Source organism: Physella acuta, unplaced genomic scaffold (assembly GCF_028476545.2).
Source record: "Physella acuta isolate Inbredline_101_S28 unplaced genomic scaffold, ASM2847654v3 ptg000619l, whole genome shotgun sequence".
Lineage (NCBI taxonomy): Eukaryota > Metazoa > Mollusca > Gastropoda > Physidae > Physella > Physella acuta.
This window is the reverse complement of record NW_026732138.1, coordinates 89,815-106,540: the sequence shown is the minus strand read 5'-3', so window position 1 is coordinate 106,540 and position 16,726 is coordinate 89,815. Positions and strand designations below refer to the sequence as shown.

Here is a 16,726-nt window from a genome sequence, read left to right as displayed (position 1 = left end):
CATTATCAGCTCTTACATTTTTCATTTAATTTTCTTTTTAAAAAACGACTAAAAAGTAATTAAAGACAAACAGAGAAACAAGTTATTTTGTTTACCTGTTGTAGGTCCCCCATCTCTTGACCTCTCCCACTAAAAATATTTTCCCATCACTGAAGAGTGTCCAGATGGATGAGTTGAATGTCCAGCACATATGGTGCCACAGCCTATCATTGCTGACTGTTTTGGTCCAGCCACTCACAAAGAGAGAAGACAGAGCTTCAGAGCTTCTCAGTGTTAGGATTGAGCTGAAAGGTTTAGGAGAAGTCAACTAATGTCTTGATGATGTTCATAAGTTTGTAGTTGCAGACAGAAAGTTTAATGAGTGCAGCCTCTTGCCACAGGATCATACAAACAAAACAGACAAAGCCATACAGACACACCAAAACAGAGACTAAACAGAGACACCATAATGGATGCAACAGACAAACCAATAGAGATACTAAAACAACAGACCAAAGCAGACACACCCATAGAAAAACTACAAAATACAAAAACACCAATATAGACACAAATAAAGTCAGACACCCCAATATGTAGACACACCATTATAGACACTTATACACACACAAACATGAATACAAACACACAGTACACAATACAGCTACACCAACTGCTGACATTAATATTGACACACCCTAAAACACTAACTACAGACACAAATACAGACATGACTATAGACACAAATACAGACATGACTACAGAAACAAATACAGACATGACTACAGACACAAGTACAGACATGACAACAGAAACAAATACAGACACGACTACAGACACAAATACAGACATGACTACAGACACAAATACAGACATTGCTACATACATGCATGACTACAGACACAAAAACAGATATGACACAAATACAGACATGACTATAAACACAAATACAGACAGACATGACTACAGACAGACCCAAACTTACATATTGCCAGAAACAAGCTGTAAGAAGGTTCCAGAAGACAAGACTTTACTCCACAGACAGACTGTAAACTCTGTAAGATTTTCTGCAATGATTGTTGGTGCTAAAACTGCAGACATTTTTTCTCCTTTAAAGTGTAGATCAAAGGCTGAAGACTTTTCTGGAAAGAAAAAAAAGTCAAAAAATATTTTATTACATTATGTAAAAATAAATCAACAGGTGTGTTGCAGGCTAAAGTTGAAGGTCAGTATAATTTATAAATAACATGAGGCTCCCTCCTCCGCTCAGCACACACATTTGTTCTGACATAGACCCCCTCACTCCTAAAAAAAAAATCTACTTTTAGTTTTGTTACAACTTATACCATCTATAAAAATCATACATTCAATTAAAAAAAAAATTTAAACAATGCAAATGTGTGCCATCAGTTTTTAAGTCCTATATGAACACTGATCCACCCACCTTTCCCGCAGGAGTCTGTGTTTTAAAAACATCCTTACTGATTAAATTATAAATCTAACCTTTCCCACAATCTGGCCCTGTAAAGTAGGGTGTGCAGCTGCATACATCCCTGAAAGATACTCTCCGACACGTCCCTCCATTCAGGCAGAAGGATCTATTGGAGCAGGTGTAATAGTTCTCACAGAGATCTCCAAAGAATCCCTCAGCACACTCGCAGTGGAAGGTGTTGTCACCAGCTATACACTTGCCCTTGTTCAAGCATGGACTACTTAGGCAATCAAATGTCTGCTTTTCACAACTTTTACCTGTATACCCTGAGTAAGCAAAAACAATTATTTTTAAAAAGTGGTTACTTAAAACAAAGTTTAAATTATTAGTCATAAGGGGGTTATAAGATTTGTTCTTTTTTACAAAGATCTAATAAATTATTTCAAACATCATAATAGCCATTCATTTTCATTACATTGATAATTGGGTTACTTATAATAATGTACTTATAATAATAAGTATATTGGATAATAAAATTAAAACTGAAAAGCTTATAACAAAAAAAAAAAGATTACAATTATTAATCATCATCATAGGGAGCTCATATCTTTTTTAACAAGGATCTAATAAATTAATTCAAATAACTTTTAAGGCCAGGCATCTTTATTACATTTATAATTGGGTGCTTATTAGCTTACTAATGTGTAAATAAAATACTTAAAACAAAACTTTTTAAAAAACCACGTTTTTCTTGTGGACTAAAAAGTAGAAAATAAATTTTCATACATTTGATGACAAAATCGTGGGTACGTTCACCATCAAATTTCCCGACCCATCTGCCCGACCCACGTTTTTTGTCATTAAATGTATGAAAATTTATTTTCTACTTTTTAGTCCACAAGAAAAACGTGGTTTTTTAAAAAGTTTTGTTTTAAGTATTTTATTTTCTCCTTTTTAGTCCGTTGCTACACATGAAAAACGTGGTTTTTAAAAAAGTTTTTTATATAGCTTATTTGCTACTATATCTAATGACTTGATTAAGTATGACTTGGCTAAGTGTTTATAAATACACGGACTAAAAATCTTGAGCGACCAGGATTCGAACCTGGGTTGTCGCGGCCACAACGCGAAGTACTAACCACTATACGATCACGGCCAGCGCGCTCACATCGATTGGGGCCGAAGTAACTGTGCCAATAGGCCTCCAGTCTTGTCGGTATCTTTAGAAATCATGTCCTAAATTTTATGGTCCTTGGGGCGTAATTAAATTAAGCTAATTACGGTCTCTAATTGCTAGTTTTTATGATTGCATCTGAAATTGTTAGGCGAAAGTAGCCTACATGCCAAATTTCAGATCTATTGAGCAATCAGAAGTGGGCTAATTTTCGATGTCAATTTTAACAACAAACAAACAAATCCACAAACGCGAAGCTGAGTTAAGAAAAACGTGTTAATAAAATAGGGATTTATTTTAAACGAATTAATAACATGTTTCCACTCTTTCATTTTAGTTACCAGGGGATAGCGCGAACGCAGTCCCCTCTACGAAAAAATTACGCACCCGAGTCACCCACATTTAGGGTGATCGCAGGGGTCAACCCACACGAAGTGCAATGTGCAGGCCTCGCCCTGGGAGGACCTCCTTGCTGATCAAGGTGCCTCCTGTGCCAGGTAAGTATGATTAGTCTCAGGCCTGATTCAGGCCTTTTAATCAAGCTAGTATGAAATCTAAAGTGTGTCGCATTTTGCATATTATATAAATAAAAAGCATATTAAGGATACTACACAAAATATTTATAGTTGTTTTATCCTATATAATTGCATATCTATTGATATTACAACAATAATAAAGGGTTAGCTGAAATAATTAAATTTTGCTTTATTATTCTGTGCATTTTATTTTTCAAATCTTTGACTGGAGTAGTTTCCCTTTATACAAACATCGATAACAAGATTACTTCCCTTTCAATTCGAAACCTATTTAATTGTGCAGCATTTCAATTTCATTGCAATATTCTATAAAAATTAAGTTTTGTAGTTTAAAGAGATTAGATAAATGTAAATTTAATTTTTAATTAATATAACAAAAACGCATTAGAATTTTTTTTTCTTTAGGTTCATTAATTAAATGAATTTTTATTTTTTAGCCCTCAAGTATTTTCATTCATCTGCAAAAGGTTTTTTTACAAACTTACACTTAAATTATCAAGCTTGATTTGAAATGCCCTGAAAATGTGTCACAACAAAATGCAAATTTACCTGGTGGACAATGACAATAAAATTGAGAAATTCCCTGTGCACAGATACCGTTGTTTAAGCAAGGAAAACTGAGACACTCATCAATGTCTACCTGACAGCTTTTGCCAGCAAATCCCAAGGGACAACTGAAAAGTAAATAGATGTCAAAGAAATTTAACATAATTATCTGTTTTGATGATAATCATATACCAACTGCTAGTCAATAACTGTTGCTCTGATTAAAATCATAACCTTAAACTGCCCAGCATTTCAGTTTTTTTTTCAATAAAATTATTTTTTATATAACATGTTTTAAATTTAAATGAGGTTGGGGGGAGGAGAAATGTGAGTAGCTTATACTTTGTAATTTTTATACTGAGTTATTATGAAATATATTTTAATTCATGCAAGAATTATAAACATATGAATAACAGGTAATAACATTATAATTGACAAGCTTGAATTTGAGACAATAATTAACTAATTAATAATGCCAATGATTAAATAAAGAAATAGTATAAAGTAGCCTTAGGTAAATATCTATTGCTTAATTAGAAAAACTAACCGACAATAAAAGTCATCAACCATATCTACACATCTCCCATTGTTCTGGCAAGGCTGACTCAAGCAGTTGTCAGTGTTGTTTTCACAGTACAACCCACTGTACCCTGGCTGACATGTACAGTTGAAGCCACTCTCTGATTGCCTGCAGATCCCATCATTCCTACAGGGATTTACGCTGCACCAGTCGTAGATTTGCTGAAAATAATGGAACACTAATAATTAAGTGACAAAAATAAAAGTGTAACTGTTATAAAGTCAGAGAGTTCTAATGTGCAACTACAATCTCATTTGAATTTCTACTAGATTACCCTATTTTCTTTTACGAATTTGTGTTTAAAGGAAACTACTCCAAAAAACGCAACAAAAAATTAATAATCAAATCTGAGTAAGTTTTAGTAGTAGATAGTCCATAATTTTTTAAAAACAAAATCTTAATTTTCTCAAAATAGTATAACACATAATGACAATCTCATACAAGAAAATGGAATATTTAAAGTATTGAGCCTTAGACAAAATATAAATAATCAAATCTGAGTAAGTTTTAATAATAAACAGATGGTCAATACTTTAAAAAAATTTTTTTAATTTTCTCAAAATAGTATAACACATAATGACAATCTCATACAAGAAAATGGAATATTTAAAGTATTGAGCCTTGGTCAAAAGATGTAGCCTATGCAGTGTTACTTACATTCAATGAATGATCATTTAGTTGACAAGAGTCTGTGAGAGTCTCACATTTAGGACCTGTAGATAATTAAAGTTTTATAATATTGTAATAAAACACATCCACATTCCTAGAAGCTGTCACTAGTAGCCTGGACAAGAAAAATTTGATGATCAATTGAAATCTGGATATTTTGCTTGTTTAGATGAATGTAAAATTAAGTTTCTCTTAAAATTTAAAGTTTAACCAATTTTGCAAATCTTTATTATAAAGTTTCACTAGTACAAAAATTATTATTTTATAATTTTTTTATTTTTGTTATTACATGAAATATACTTAACATAATCAGAACCATCTGTCATTATTTTAAAAAACCAAAAAAAAAACCCAAAGAAAAAGCCCAACTAACCTATCCAGCCTGGCAAACAATTGCACTTGAAGGAATCTGTGTAGCTGAGGCAACTTTCTGTTCCATTTACACTGCAGGGCATGGGGTTACATTTGTCTATGTTCTGTTCACATCTCTCTCCAGTGTAGCCTGTTTGATAGGTTTTTCATTCAAAGTTCACATTTTTTGTTAGAAAATATAATTCATGTCAACTTAAATTTTATCCAATAAATTGTAATTTAGCATAGTAATGCATTGCATATATAATAAAAATATAATAAAAATTAATAAACCTTGTAGAAAGAAACTAAATAATTGTAGTTATTTTTATGTATCAAAATTTTATTTTTATTACTACTTGACATCAAAAACATATTTTATAACCTAGATTTAACAAGTTAAGAATACATGAGATACAAAAAAAAAATTAAAAAAAAAAATTTTCTAAATATTTTCAAACTATGACAATGAGCATGACACGGGAAAATGTGGCTATGACTACCTGGCTTGCATTGACAAATAAACGCGCTCTGACCACCAGTTCTACATGACCCTTGATTCTGACACGGACTTGATTGACATGGGTCAAGATGCTGGTCACAGGTATAACCGGTGTAGCCAGTCTGTAACCATAGACAACAAACCATTCGCAAATGACTAATGAGTGTAACATTAACAGTGTATTTTATTCAGAGATTATTAAATAATTCATTGTTTTAAAATACAGTATTTAATGGAATTTTCATTTATATATAATGGAATTTAAATTTTAAAACCCATTACAAAATTACACAAACTGCACTGCACTTTAAGTCCCTTGTTAATCGAAGAATATCAGCTCAACTTTCAGGAACAATTATTTAATATTAGGACGAATTATTTCATTTAAGGAGCAATTATTTAATATAAAGGGAATTATTTAACATAAGAAGAAATATTTAATACAAGTGTGGAATTATTTAATATTATAGAAATCATTTAATATTATAGGAATTATTTAATACAATGAGCAATTATTTAATATATAGACCCCTATACCAGCAGTAAAAAAAACAACTAGATGTTTTAATTCTCAAAGAACTTACTGCACACAAGCAGCTGAAGGTCCCTACGACATCTAAACAAGTTCCTCCATTGTGACAAGATGAGTTTGTGCACTCATCTATGTTTATGTGGCAAAGTTTACCAGTAAAGCCTGAATGTTGAGAGCCAGAAACAAATACAGAAAACATGAGCATGACATATGGTATAAAGCTACATAGCATGAACTTTTTTTTTTCAACAGGGGCAACAAAACTTAAAGTAAAAAAAGAAATGACCATTACTTTTAACTACTAAGTATCAGTTCTCTAGAATGAATATTTGACTTAATAAATCACAGATTATTTCATGGAATATTTTTTAAACTCAAAGACAGGAGAAGTAAACAAGAAAGATTATAGTTTATTAAAACTGTAACAATATTTAGTGATCCCACCTGGCAAACATGAGCAACTGAAGTCGCCAGGACCATCTACACAAGTGCCACCATTCAGGCATTGATTAACTCCACAAAAAGATAATTCGTCCTCACAATAAGGGCCAGTGAAATAAGCATTCTAAAACATTATAAGTGACATACAGAGATACATACAATAACTATAGCTTTTAAAAGCAAATCATTTATAAAATCCTGAACATTTTAGAAGTATTAATAGTAGGCTTACTATTTATTGTTTATAGCAAGAGACCAGATAAATAACTAAGATTTTGGCCTTTGAGTCTTCTAATGGAGCAAGTTTTGTTTAACTTGGCTTAACCAAATGTAAACTGTAAACTAATGTGTTGAGAAAATTTTTACATGTAAATGGTAAACTAAAGTATTCAGAAAATTTCTACATTAAATGTTAACTAAAGTATTCTGAAAATGACTACATTAAATGGTAAACTAAAGTGTTCTGAAAATGACTAGATTAAACTGTAAACTAAAGTGTTCTGAAAATGACTAGATTAAACTGTAAACTAAAGTGTTCTGAAAATTTCTACATGTAAACGGTAAAGTGTTCAGAAAAATATCTACATGTAAATGGTAAACTTAAGTGTTCTGAAAATCACTACATGTAAACTGTAAACTAAAGTGTTCAGATAATGTCTACATTAAATGGTAAACTAAAGTGTTCAGAAAATTTCTACATTTAAATGGTAAACTAAAGTGTTCAGAAAATTTCTACATTAAATGGTAAACTAAAGTATTCTGAAAATGACTACATTAAATGGTAAACTAAAGTGTTCAGAAAATTTCTACATGTAAATGGTAAACTAAAGTGTTCAGAAAATTTCTACATGTAAATGGTAAACTAAATTATTCTGAAAATGTCTACATTAAACTGTAAACTAAATTGTTCAGAAAATTTCTACATGTAAATGGTAAACTAAATTATTCTGAAAATGTCTACATGTAAATGGTAAACTAAATTATTCTGAAAATGTCTACATTAAACTGTAAACTAAATTGTCCGGAAAATTCTACATGTAAATGGTAAACTAAATTATTCTGAAAATGTCTACATTAAACTGTAAACTAAATTGTTCAGAAAATTTGTACATGTAAATGGTAAACTAAAGTGTTCAGAAGATGTCTACATGTAAACTAAAGTGTTCAGAAACCCAAACTCACACATTGACATGTAACATCGTCCCCAGACCTGACACAAGTTCCACCATTATGGCATGTCAGTGATGTGCTGGAACATGCATCCACACGTTGTTCACATCTAACAGAATACACCAATGTTTTTTTTCATTACATATTAAAAGTATAAACAGTCAGCAAAAACAATATTTATACCACACTGCACATCACATCACTATCTTAAGTACACCATAAGTAAAGCAGAATATAAATCCCATGTACAATAGAGTATCCAATGTAAAACACATATGCTATCCCATGTAAAGTGTCAAACATCCTTCAATGGTTAGAGAAACTGACCTCTCAGGAGCATATCCAGCAGAACATATACATTTAAAACTGTTATTCACATTTAAACACACACCGTGGATGCAGGGATTACTTTGACAGTGGTCCACCACAAATGAACAGGTTGGTCCCGTATAACCTGGGAATAAAATAAATTTATACAGATATACATAAGATAGCAAACTTTAAGTTAAATAAATTTATACAGATATACGTAAGATAGAAAACTTTAAGTTACAAGGCACACATAACATTTTTAAGCTTTTAAAGTGATAAATTGTTATAGAATCTAAAACTTTGTACTCATAAACCATGGTACAAAATTAAAACTGTGTACACATAAAGAAGGATATAAAAGGGAGAATTAATGAACAAGAGTACAAATTCCTTTGGAGGTCAATAAACCACTTTACAGACACGTTTTAAAGAATGAATGAGCATAATATGTACTATCTCTTCTCAAATATTATTTGCACAGCTACAGGTAAAAGACTGACCAGCTAAAGTCTCACCTTCTGCACAGCTACAGGTAAATGATTGACCAGCTAAAGTCTCACCTGACAACTACAGGTAAAAGACTGACCAGCTAAAGTCTCACCTGACAGCTACAGGTAAAAGACTGACCAGCTAAAGTCTCACCTGACAGCTACAGGTAAAAGATGGACCAGCTAAAGTCTCACTTTGTGCACAGCTACAGGTAAAAGATGGACCAGCTAAAGTCTCACCTTGTTACCAGCTACAGGTAAAAGATTGACCAACCAAAGTCTCACCTTCTTTACAGATACAGGTAAAAGACTGACCAGCTTAAGTCTCACCTTGCGACCAGCTACAGGTAAAAGACCGACCAACTAAAGTCTCACCTTCTGCACAGCTACAGGTAAAAGATGGACCAGCTAAAGTCTCACCTGACAGCTACAGGTAAAAGATGGACCAGCTAAAGTCTCACCTTGCGACCAGCTACAGGTAAAAGACCGACCAACTAAAGTCTCACCTTCTGCACAGCTACAGGTAAAAGATGGACCAGCTAAAGTCTCACCTGACAGCTACAGGTAAAAGACCGACCAGCTAAAGTCTCACCTTGTGCACAGCTACAGGTAAATGATGGACCAGTTAAAGTCTCACCTGACAGCTACAGGTAAAAGATGGACCAGCTAAAGTCTCACCTGACAGCTACAGGTAAAAGATGGACCAGCTTAAGTCTCACCTGACAGCTACAGGTAAAAGATGGACCAGCTAAAGTCTCACCTGACAGCTACAGGTAAAAGATTGACCAGCTAAAGTCTCACCTTGTTACCAGCTACAGGTAAAAGATTGACCAACCAAAGTCTCACCTTCTTTACAGATACAGGTAAAAGACTGACCAGCTCAAGTCTCACCTTGCGACCAGCTACAGGTAAAAGACCGACCAACTAAAGTCTCACCTTCTGCACAGCTACAGGTAAAAGATAGACCAGCTAAAGTCTCACCTTCTGCACAGCTACAGGTAAAAGATGGACCAGCTAAAGTCTCACCTGACAGATGCAGGTAAAAGATGGACCAGCTAAAGTCTCACCTGACAGCTACAGGTAAGAGATTGACCAACTAAAGTCTCACCTGACAGCTACAGGTAAAAGATTGACCAGCTAATGTCTCACCTGACAGCTACAGGTAAAAGACTGACCAGCTAAAGTCTCACCTTGCGACCAGCTACAGGTAAAAGATTGACCAGCTAATGTCTCACCTGACAGCTACAGGTAAAAGACCGACCAGCTAAAGTCTCACCTTACAGCTACAGGTAAAAGACGGACCAGCTAAAGTCTCACCTTCTGCACAGCTACAGGTAGAAGATGGACCAGCTAAAGTCTCACCTGACAGCTACAGGTAAAAGATGGACCAGCTAAAGTCTCACCTGACAGCTACAGGTAAAAGATGGACCAGCTAAAGTCTCACCTGACAGATACAGGTAAAAAATGGACCAGCTAAAGTCTCACCTTCTGCACAGCTACAGGTAGAAGATGGACCAGCTAAAGTCTCACCTGACAGCTACAGGTAAAAGATGGACCAGCTAAAGTCTCACCTGACAGCTACAGGTAAAAGATGGACCAGCTAAAGTCTCACCTGACAGATACAGGTAAAAAATGGACCAGCTAAAGTCTCACCTGACAGGTACAGGTAAATGATGGACCAGTTAAAGTCTCACCTGACAGCTACAGGTAAAAGATGGACCAGCTAAAGTCTCACCTGACAGCTACAGGTAAAAGATGGACCAGCTTAAGTCTCACCTGACAGCTACAGGTAAAAGATGGACCAGCTAAAGTCTCACCTGACAGCTACAGGTAAAAGATTGACCAGCTAAAGTCTCACCTTGTTACCAGCTACAGGTAAAAGATTGACCAACCAAAGTCTCACCTTCTTTACAGATACAGGTAAAAGACTGACCAGCTCAAGTCTCACCTTGCGACCAGCTACAGGTAAAAGACCAACCAGCTAAAGTCTCACCTTCTGCACAGCTACAGGTAAAAGATGGACCAGCTAAAGTCTCACCTGACAGCTACAGGTAAAAGACTGACCAGCTAAAGTCTCACCTTCTGCACAGCTACAGGTAAAAGATTGACCAGCTAATGTCTCACCTGACAGCTACAGGTAAAAGACTGACCAGCTAAAGTCTCACCTTCTGCACAGCTACAGGTAAAAGACTGACCAGCTTAAGTCTCACCTTGCGACCAGCTACAGGTAAAAGACCAACCAGCTAAAGTCTCACCTTCTGCACAGCTACAGGTAAAAGATGGACCAGCTTAAGTCTCACCTGACAGCTACAGGTAAAAGATTGACCAGCTAAAGTCTCACCTTGTTACCAGCTACAGGTAAAAGATTGACCAACCAAAGTCTCACCTTCTTTACAGATACAGGTAAAAGACTGACCAGCTCAAGTCTCACCTTGCGACCAGCTACAGGTAAAAGATCGACCAGCTAAAGTCTCACCTGACAGCTACAGGTAAAAGACCGACCAGCTAAAGTCTCACCTTCTGCACAGCTACAGGTAAAAGATGGACCAGCTAAAGTCTCACCTGACAGCTACAGGTAAAAGATTGACCAGCTAAAGTCTCACCTTGCGACCAGCTACAGGTAAAAGACCGACCAGCTAAAGTCTCACCTTCTGCACAGCTACAGGTAAAAGATTGACCAGCTAATGTCTCACCTGACAGCTACAGGTAAAAGACTGACCAGCTAATGTCTCACCTGACAGCTACAGGTAAAAGATTGACCATTTAAAGTCTTACCTTCTGCACAGCTACAGGTAAAAGATTGACCAGCTAAAGTCTCACCTGACAGCTACAGGTAAAAGATTGACCAGCTAAAGTCTCACCTTGTTACCAGCTACAGGTAAAGATGGACCAGCTAAAGTCTCACCTGACAGCTACAGGTAAAAGATTGACCAGCTAAAGTCTCACCTGACAGCTACAGGTAAATGATTGACCAGCTAAAGTCTCACCTTCTTTACAGATACAGGTAAATGATTGACCAACTACAATACAGGTCCCAGAATTTTGACAAGGCAGGCTAGAACAGGCATCCTGAGGTGCTTCACAATTTGTGCCTGAAATTTTTATGTAAGGTTTATCTCGCATTGTGTTGTTTATAGTTTAACTAATTATCACAAATAATTAACATGATGCTTTTTAATTATTAGATTCGTTATGAAACTGACCACTGTATCCTTCTAAACAATTGCATGTGTAGCTTTTTCCTCTTGTTTGACAGGTGCCAGCTTTGCAAGGACTTTGATCACACGGTTTTTTTACTGTGCATAGAAGACATAGAAAGTTGTCTCATTAATAAAATCGAGGACTACATTATGTTAATTATTTTGCATTGGGGTTGCTTTGTTTTAATGTTGTGTTAAGGCCTTCTACTTTGTTGTATCTTCATTTTAAACCCAGCCATTTTATTGGATTGATCAGGAAATAGCACAAATCCCCCCCCCCCCCCCAAAAAATAATTAACATAATGTGTCAAACCGTCAAAATTATACACCTCGCCGGTAAGAGCCAGCTAATGATCACTGCTTAAATTTATTATAATTTATATATATAATTCTCTTCTGGGAGACGCTAGAAAACAAGCTGTAAACGCGCTCCCTACCATCCCAACCCCTACATGGTCTTAGTGAGCTGTGGTTCACGCTATGTTTACCTTCGTGGAGTCGGGTTTAGTGACGGCTATTAGGGGCAGATAATTTAGTTTGAAACGATTTTAAACGTTTGGGGGGGGGGGGGGGGGGGGGGTTAAGGTCCTTAACGAGCTACTTATAGTGTTTTAAAGAAATATTTTCAGTGTCAGCGTTGGTACTGTCGAATTCACAAATTATGAATTACTGAAAAATAGAAAAAACAACAACTAAATAGCAGCGTATGTTATGCCGCGGGCCGGCTCGTAATTTATATTCTCTTAATAAATTATGAGTAACGAATTTAAGGAAACAAAAGTAAGGAAAAAAAATGTATTATACAATCAATAGGATCAACTCTGTTATGCTGAAAAGATACATATATTGTTTTGTCATCTAATAACAGAATTTCTCCCTATTTTAGTAACTTATCATTTTTTTTTTTAAATAATTTTATCAAACATACACAAAAATATATAAATTTCTTACTTTTACTAGTCTTTAATTAAGTGACATTTCTAACCATTACAAACATTGAAACAAAACTAAAATACTTACCTTTACATTCACTCTCTTTACTAGCACCTTTATCTGCTGTCACTTTATCTTCAGGGCACTCAGTGCAGGTTCTGCTGCCATAAGTACTTGTGTAGTAGTTTACTGGGCAGAATGTGCAAGGTTTTCTGCCACTCAGGCTGTAAGTTCCAGGGACACACAACTCTTCTTTAAAGAAACAAAACATAGAAAAAATTCATAAAAAACGTTTTAATAACAAGCTTTTATGTAATGATGCACTAAAAAGTAGAAAATAAATTATAGACTACTATTTAAATAACTATAAAGAAAAGCGTGGGTCACTTTAGTATCTATTGGATACCTTTACTAATGTTAAGGAAGACACCCACGCTTTTCTTTATAGTTATTTAAATAGTAGTCTATAATTTATTTTCTACTTTTTAGTGCATCATTACATAAAAGCTTGTTATTAAAACGTTTTTTATGAATTTTTTTTTCAGTACTTTACATGTTTTATTTACAATAGAGTTACATGACTAAAAACCATTGCGCGCCTACTGAACATCACGTTCAGTAGGCGCGCAATGGTTTTTGAACGCAGCCATTACGAGATGGCGCAGCTATTGAAGGTGATGACGCGTGTGGTGTGGTTGGCTAGACATGCCTACTAATTCTGTCCAAATTTTTATTAATTAATAAAAAATTAATTAGGCATCCAATTAAGTCAAATTTAGTTTCAGATTGCATTGTCTTCATGTCTTGACCCACGTGCCAACTGTGAATCGTATCGGTCAAGTAGAACTGTCCGAATTTTCACTCCTGCGTTTCCGTCTAGACAGACAGACAGAGGAAGTGAGTTAAATAAAAGCTTGTAAAAAAAATTCATAAAAAACGTTTTAATAACAAGCTTTTTATGTAATGATGCACTAAAAAGTAGAAAATAAATTATAGACTGCTATTTAAATAACTATAAAGAAAAGCGTGGGTCACTTTAGTACTTTAGTACCTTTTGGATACCTTTACTAATATTTGAGAAGAGACCCACGCTTTTCTTTATAGTTATTTAAATAGCAGTCTATAATTTATTTTCTACTTTTTAGTGCATCATTACATAAAAAGCTTGTTATTAAAACGTTTTTTATGAATTTTTTTTCAGTACTTTACATGTTTTATTTAGTTACATGACTAAAAACCATTGCGCGCCTAATGAACATCACGTTCAGTAGGCGCGCAATGGTTTTTGAACGCAGCCATTACGTGATGGCGCAGCTAGTGAAGGTGATGACACGTGTGGTGTGGTTGGCTAGACATGCCTACTAATTCGGTCCAAATTTTTATTAATACATAAAAAATTAATTAGGCATCCAATTAAGTCAAATTTAGTTTCAGATTGCATTGTCTTCATGTCTTGACCCACGTGCCAACTGTGAATCGTATCGGTCAAGTAGAACTGTCCGAATTTTTACTCCTGCGTTTCCGTCTAGACAGACAGAGGAAGTGAGTTAAATAAAAGCTTGTAAAAATTGTGAACCTTGTAAAAGAAAGGAAATGTTTCAGCAATATAGGCAACTTATTCACAAGAAAAATCATTTCAATGAACTGCCAGTATAATATTCTCATGTTTCTGTGGCTTCAATGTTCAATGTGATTGTGTAATCAAAATATTGAATAGATTCAATGGATGGCATTCAAAGGAATAGTCTGACAAGATTGGGCACAAGCAGTGTCAAAGGGATTGTGCTGCCTATGTACCAGGGGATTTTGTAACCAGCACAATGACAGGATTGGGCATGGAAAAAATGACAAGGACATTGTGGTGCCTATGTACCAGGGCATTCTGTGGCCAGTACAAGGTCAGGATTGGGCATAGGCAGTGTCAAGGACATTGTGGTGCCTAGCTACCAGGGGATTTTGTGGCCAGTACAATGACAGGATTGGGTAAGGAAAAATGACAAGAACATTGTGGTGCCCATGTACCAGGGGATTTTGTGGCCAGTACAAGGTCAGATTTGGCATAAAGGGAGACTACCATAGTAGAATGTATTCATAACTAATCCATTTAAAAAATTCTGCTAATATTAGTAATCTTGATCTCCTAGTTATCAATAACACATTGATAAAATTATATGATTCTCCGCACCTAAATAAATAAAGATTTTAAAAAAGATAAAATACTAACCAGCACATTTATCAGATTGTTTACATTCCTCACATGAATTGGAGTGATTGTTTGGCTGATAAAAATTGACAGGACAAGGTAAACATGGCTTCAAACCAGTTGGTGAGTATTCATTTGGACCACAGGGTTCTGTAACAGGAAGTTTAAGTTATTTCAATTAAATATTTTATGAGAATTTCAATGCTGTCATATAATACAGTGGAGAAATATAACTGTAGCAGTTTTTTGTCAGTGTCAGCTTTCTGTCAGTCAGGTAGTCATGTCAGTCTTTTCTTTATGTTGACATTTTCTTCTTGTCACTTTCTTTATACGTATTGGGCTTTTATTTGTGTTGGCCATCTGTCCATTTAAGTCATTTATCTATTTTAGTTATTAGTTTGAGTTGGCCATAATAGTCATTTATCTATTTTAGTTATTAGTTTGAGTTGGACATAATAGTCATTTATCTATATTGGCCATAAGTTTGGGTTGGCCATCTGTCGAAGTCTATGTTGGCCAATCGTCCCTAATGACCTCATCCATGTAAAATGCCCACTAAATAATCACCTCTAAGCTATGAGGGAAAAAATAAGCTGGCAAGCCCTTGGTACATCTCAATCATAGATCTAAAACTTTCGACATTTTAAAAACTAACAGCAAAAAAATGTATTCTTTGAACTATACTCAATCATAGCTCTAAAAGTTTCAACATTTTAAAAACTAACGCCAAAAAATACATTCTTTGAACTATACTCAGTCATGGTAATGGGATGGCATGGCCTAAGTGGTAGAGCACTGGGCTACTAACCCGAATGTCTCAAGTTCAAATCCAGGTCCAAGTCTTTAGACTGTCTTGAGCCTAACCAGCTCTGATGGGTGTCTAACTAATGTTAGGGAAAGTAAAGACGGCTGGGCAAAGTGCTGACCAATCATATGCCAAGGTCAAGAAACATGAACTCTACTTCATTTGCCCAATGGATCGCTAGGTCTAAAGCGGAATCTTTACTTTACTACCAATCATAGCTCTAAAGCTTACACCATTTTAAAAACAAACATTGTAAAACATGTATTATTTGAAATCTACTAGACATACCAAAGCAGTCATATATATAGATAGTCCCTTGAATTGCTGTGGTAAGGCCTTTACCACAAGCTGAGCATTGTGTAGCATATGGCTGGCTCTGGTAGGAGCCAATGGGACACTCATTGCATCTATCCTGAGAATTATATGTTCCTGGAGGGCATTCATCTGACATAAACAAAAAAAATAATTAAATAACATAGTCGGTAACTAAATCTAAATCTAAATTGGGGAACATTAAGCAATATTATCAACCAAAAAATTATCAACCAGAGAATACCTGAAAACAATTTTCAAGAGAGCAATTTATTTGAATACTTTTTCTTTAAACAAATTCTGAATGTAAAGTTTTGTCAAATTTAAATGAAAACAAAAGCTGTTTAATACATTACCACTGGCAGCACACTTAAGGGAACTGTAGTTCCATTGGCCATGGCTGACACAAACAAATTCTGATTTTGGCTTTCCGATATTCAGTAAATTTTTGCCAGGCGGACACTGCGCGTGACATACACATTGCTTTGTGGGAGGAAACATGAACGTTACATTTAATTAAACAAAACAGAAATTTCTTAACACTTCAATCTTGCTATAGTTTAA

General features: G+C 35.0%; 1 protein-coding gene and 1 non-coding gene across 2 annotated transcripts in view; both read right to left on the bottom strand.

The window, feature by feature from the left end:
- The window catches only part of LOC131947978 (uncharacterized), an 80,237-nt gene that overhangs the window by 10,451 nt on the left and 53,060 nt on the right, over positions 1 to 16,726 (bottom strand). Inside the window, exons 39-56 of the mRNA XM_059309413.1 lie at positions 16,519 to 16,645; positions 16,139 to 16,294; positions 15,067 to 15,195; positions 12,930 to 13,094; positions 11,913 to 12,005; positions 11,697 to 11,801; positions 8,237 to 8,363; positions 7,922 to 8,018; positions 6,743 to 6,863; positions 6,351 to 6,460; positions 5,768 to 5,888; positions 5,287 to 5,415; positions 4,902 to 4,957; positions 4,212 to 4,405; positions 3,668 to 3,792; positions 1,480 to 1,734; positions 962 to 1,118; positions 96 to 284 (exon numbers count right to left, since the gene is read on the bottom strand). Coding sequence (XP_059165396.1) covers positions 96 to 284; positions 962 to 1,118; positions 1,480 to 1,734; positions 3,668 to 3,792; positions 4,212 to 4,405; positions 4,902 to 4,957; positions 5,287 to 5,415; positions 5,768 to 5,888; positions 6,351 to 6,460; positions 6,743 to 6,863; positions 7,922 to 8,018; positions 8,237 to 8,363; positions 11,697 to 11,801; positions 11,913 to 12,005; positions 12,930 to 13,094; positions 15,067 to 15,195; positions 16,139 to 16,294; positions 16,519 to 16,645 — 2,456 coding nt within the window. The remainder of the gene's footprint in view (positions 1 to 95; positions 285 to 961; positions 1,119 to 1,479; positions 1,735 to 3,667; positions 3,793 to 4,211; positions 4,406 to 4,901; positions 4,958 to 5,286; positions 5,416 to 5,767; positions 5,889 to 6,350; positions 6,461 to 6,742; positions 6,864 to 7,921; positions 8,019 to 8,236; positions 8,364 to 11,696; positions 11,802 to 11,912; positions 12,006 to 12,929; positions 13,095 to 15,066; positions 15,196 to 16,138; positions 16,295 to 16,518; positions 16,646 to 16,726) is intronic.
- Positions 2,924 to 3,087, bottom strand: LOC131947987 (U1 spliceosomal RNA). Its single transcript, XR_009387947.1, has one exon. It is a non-coding gene; the product is annotated as a U1 spliceosomal RNA (small nuclear RNA).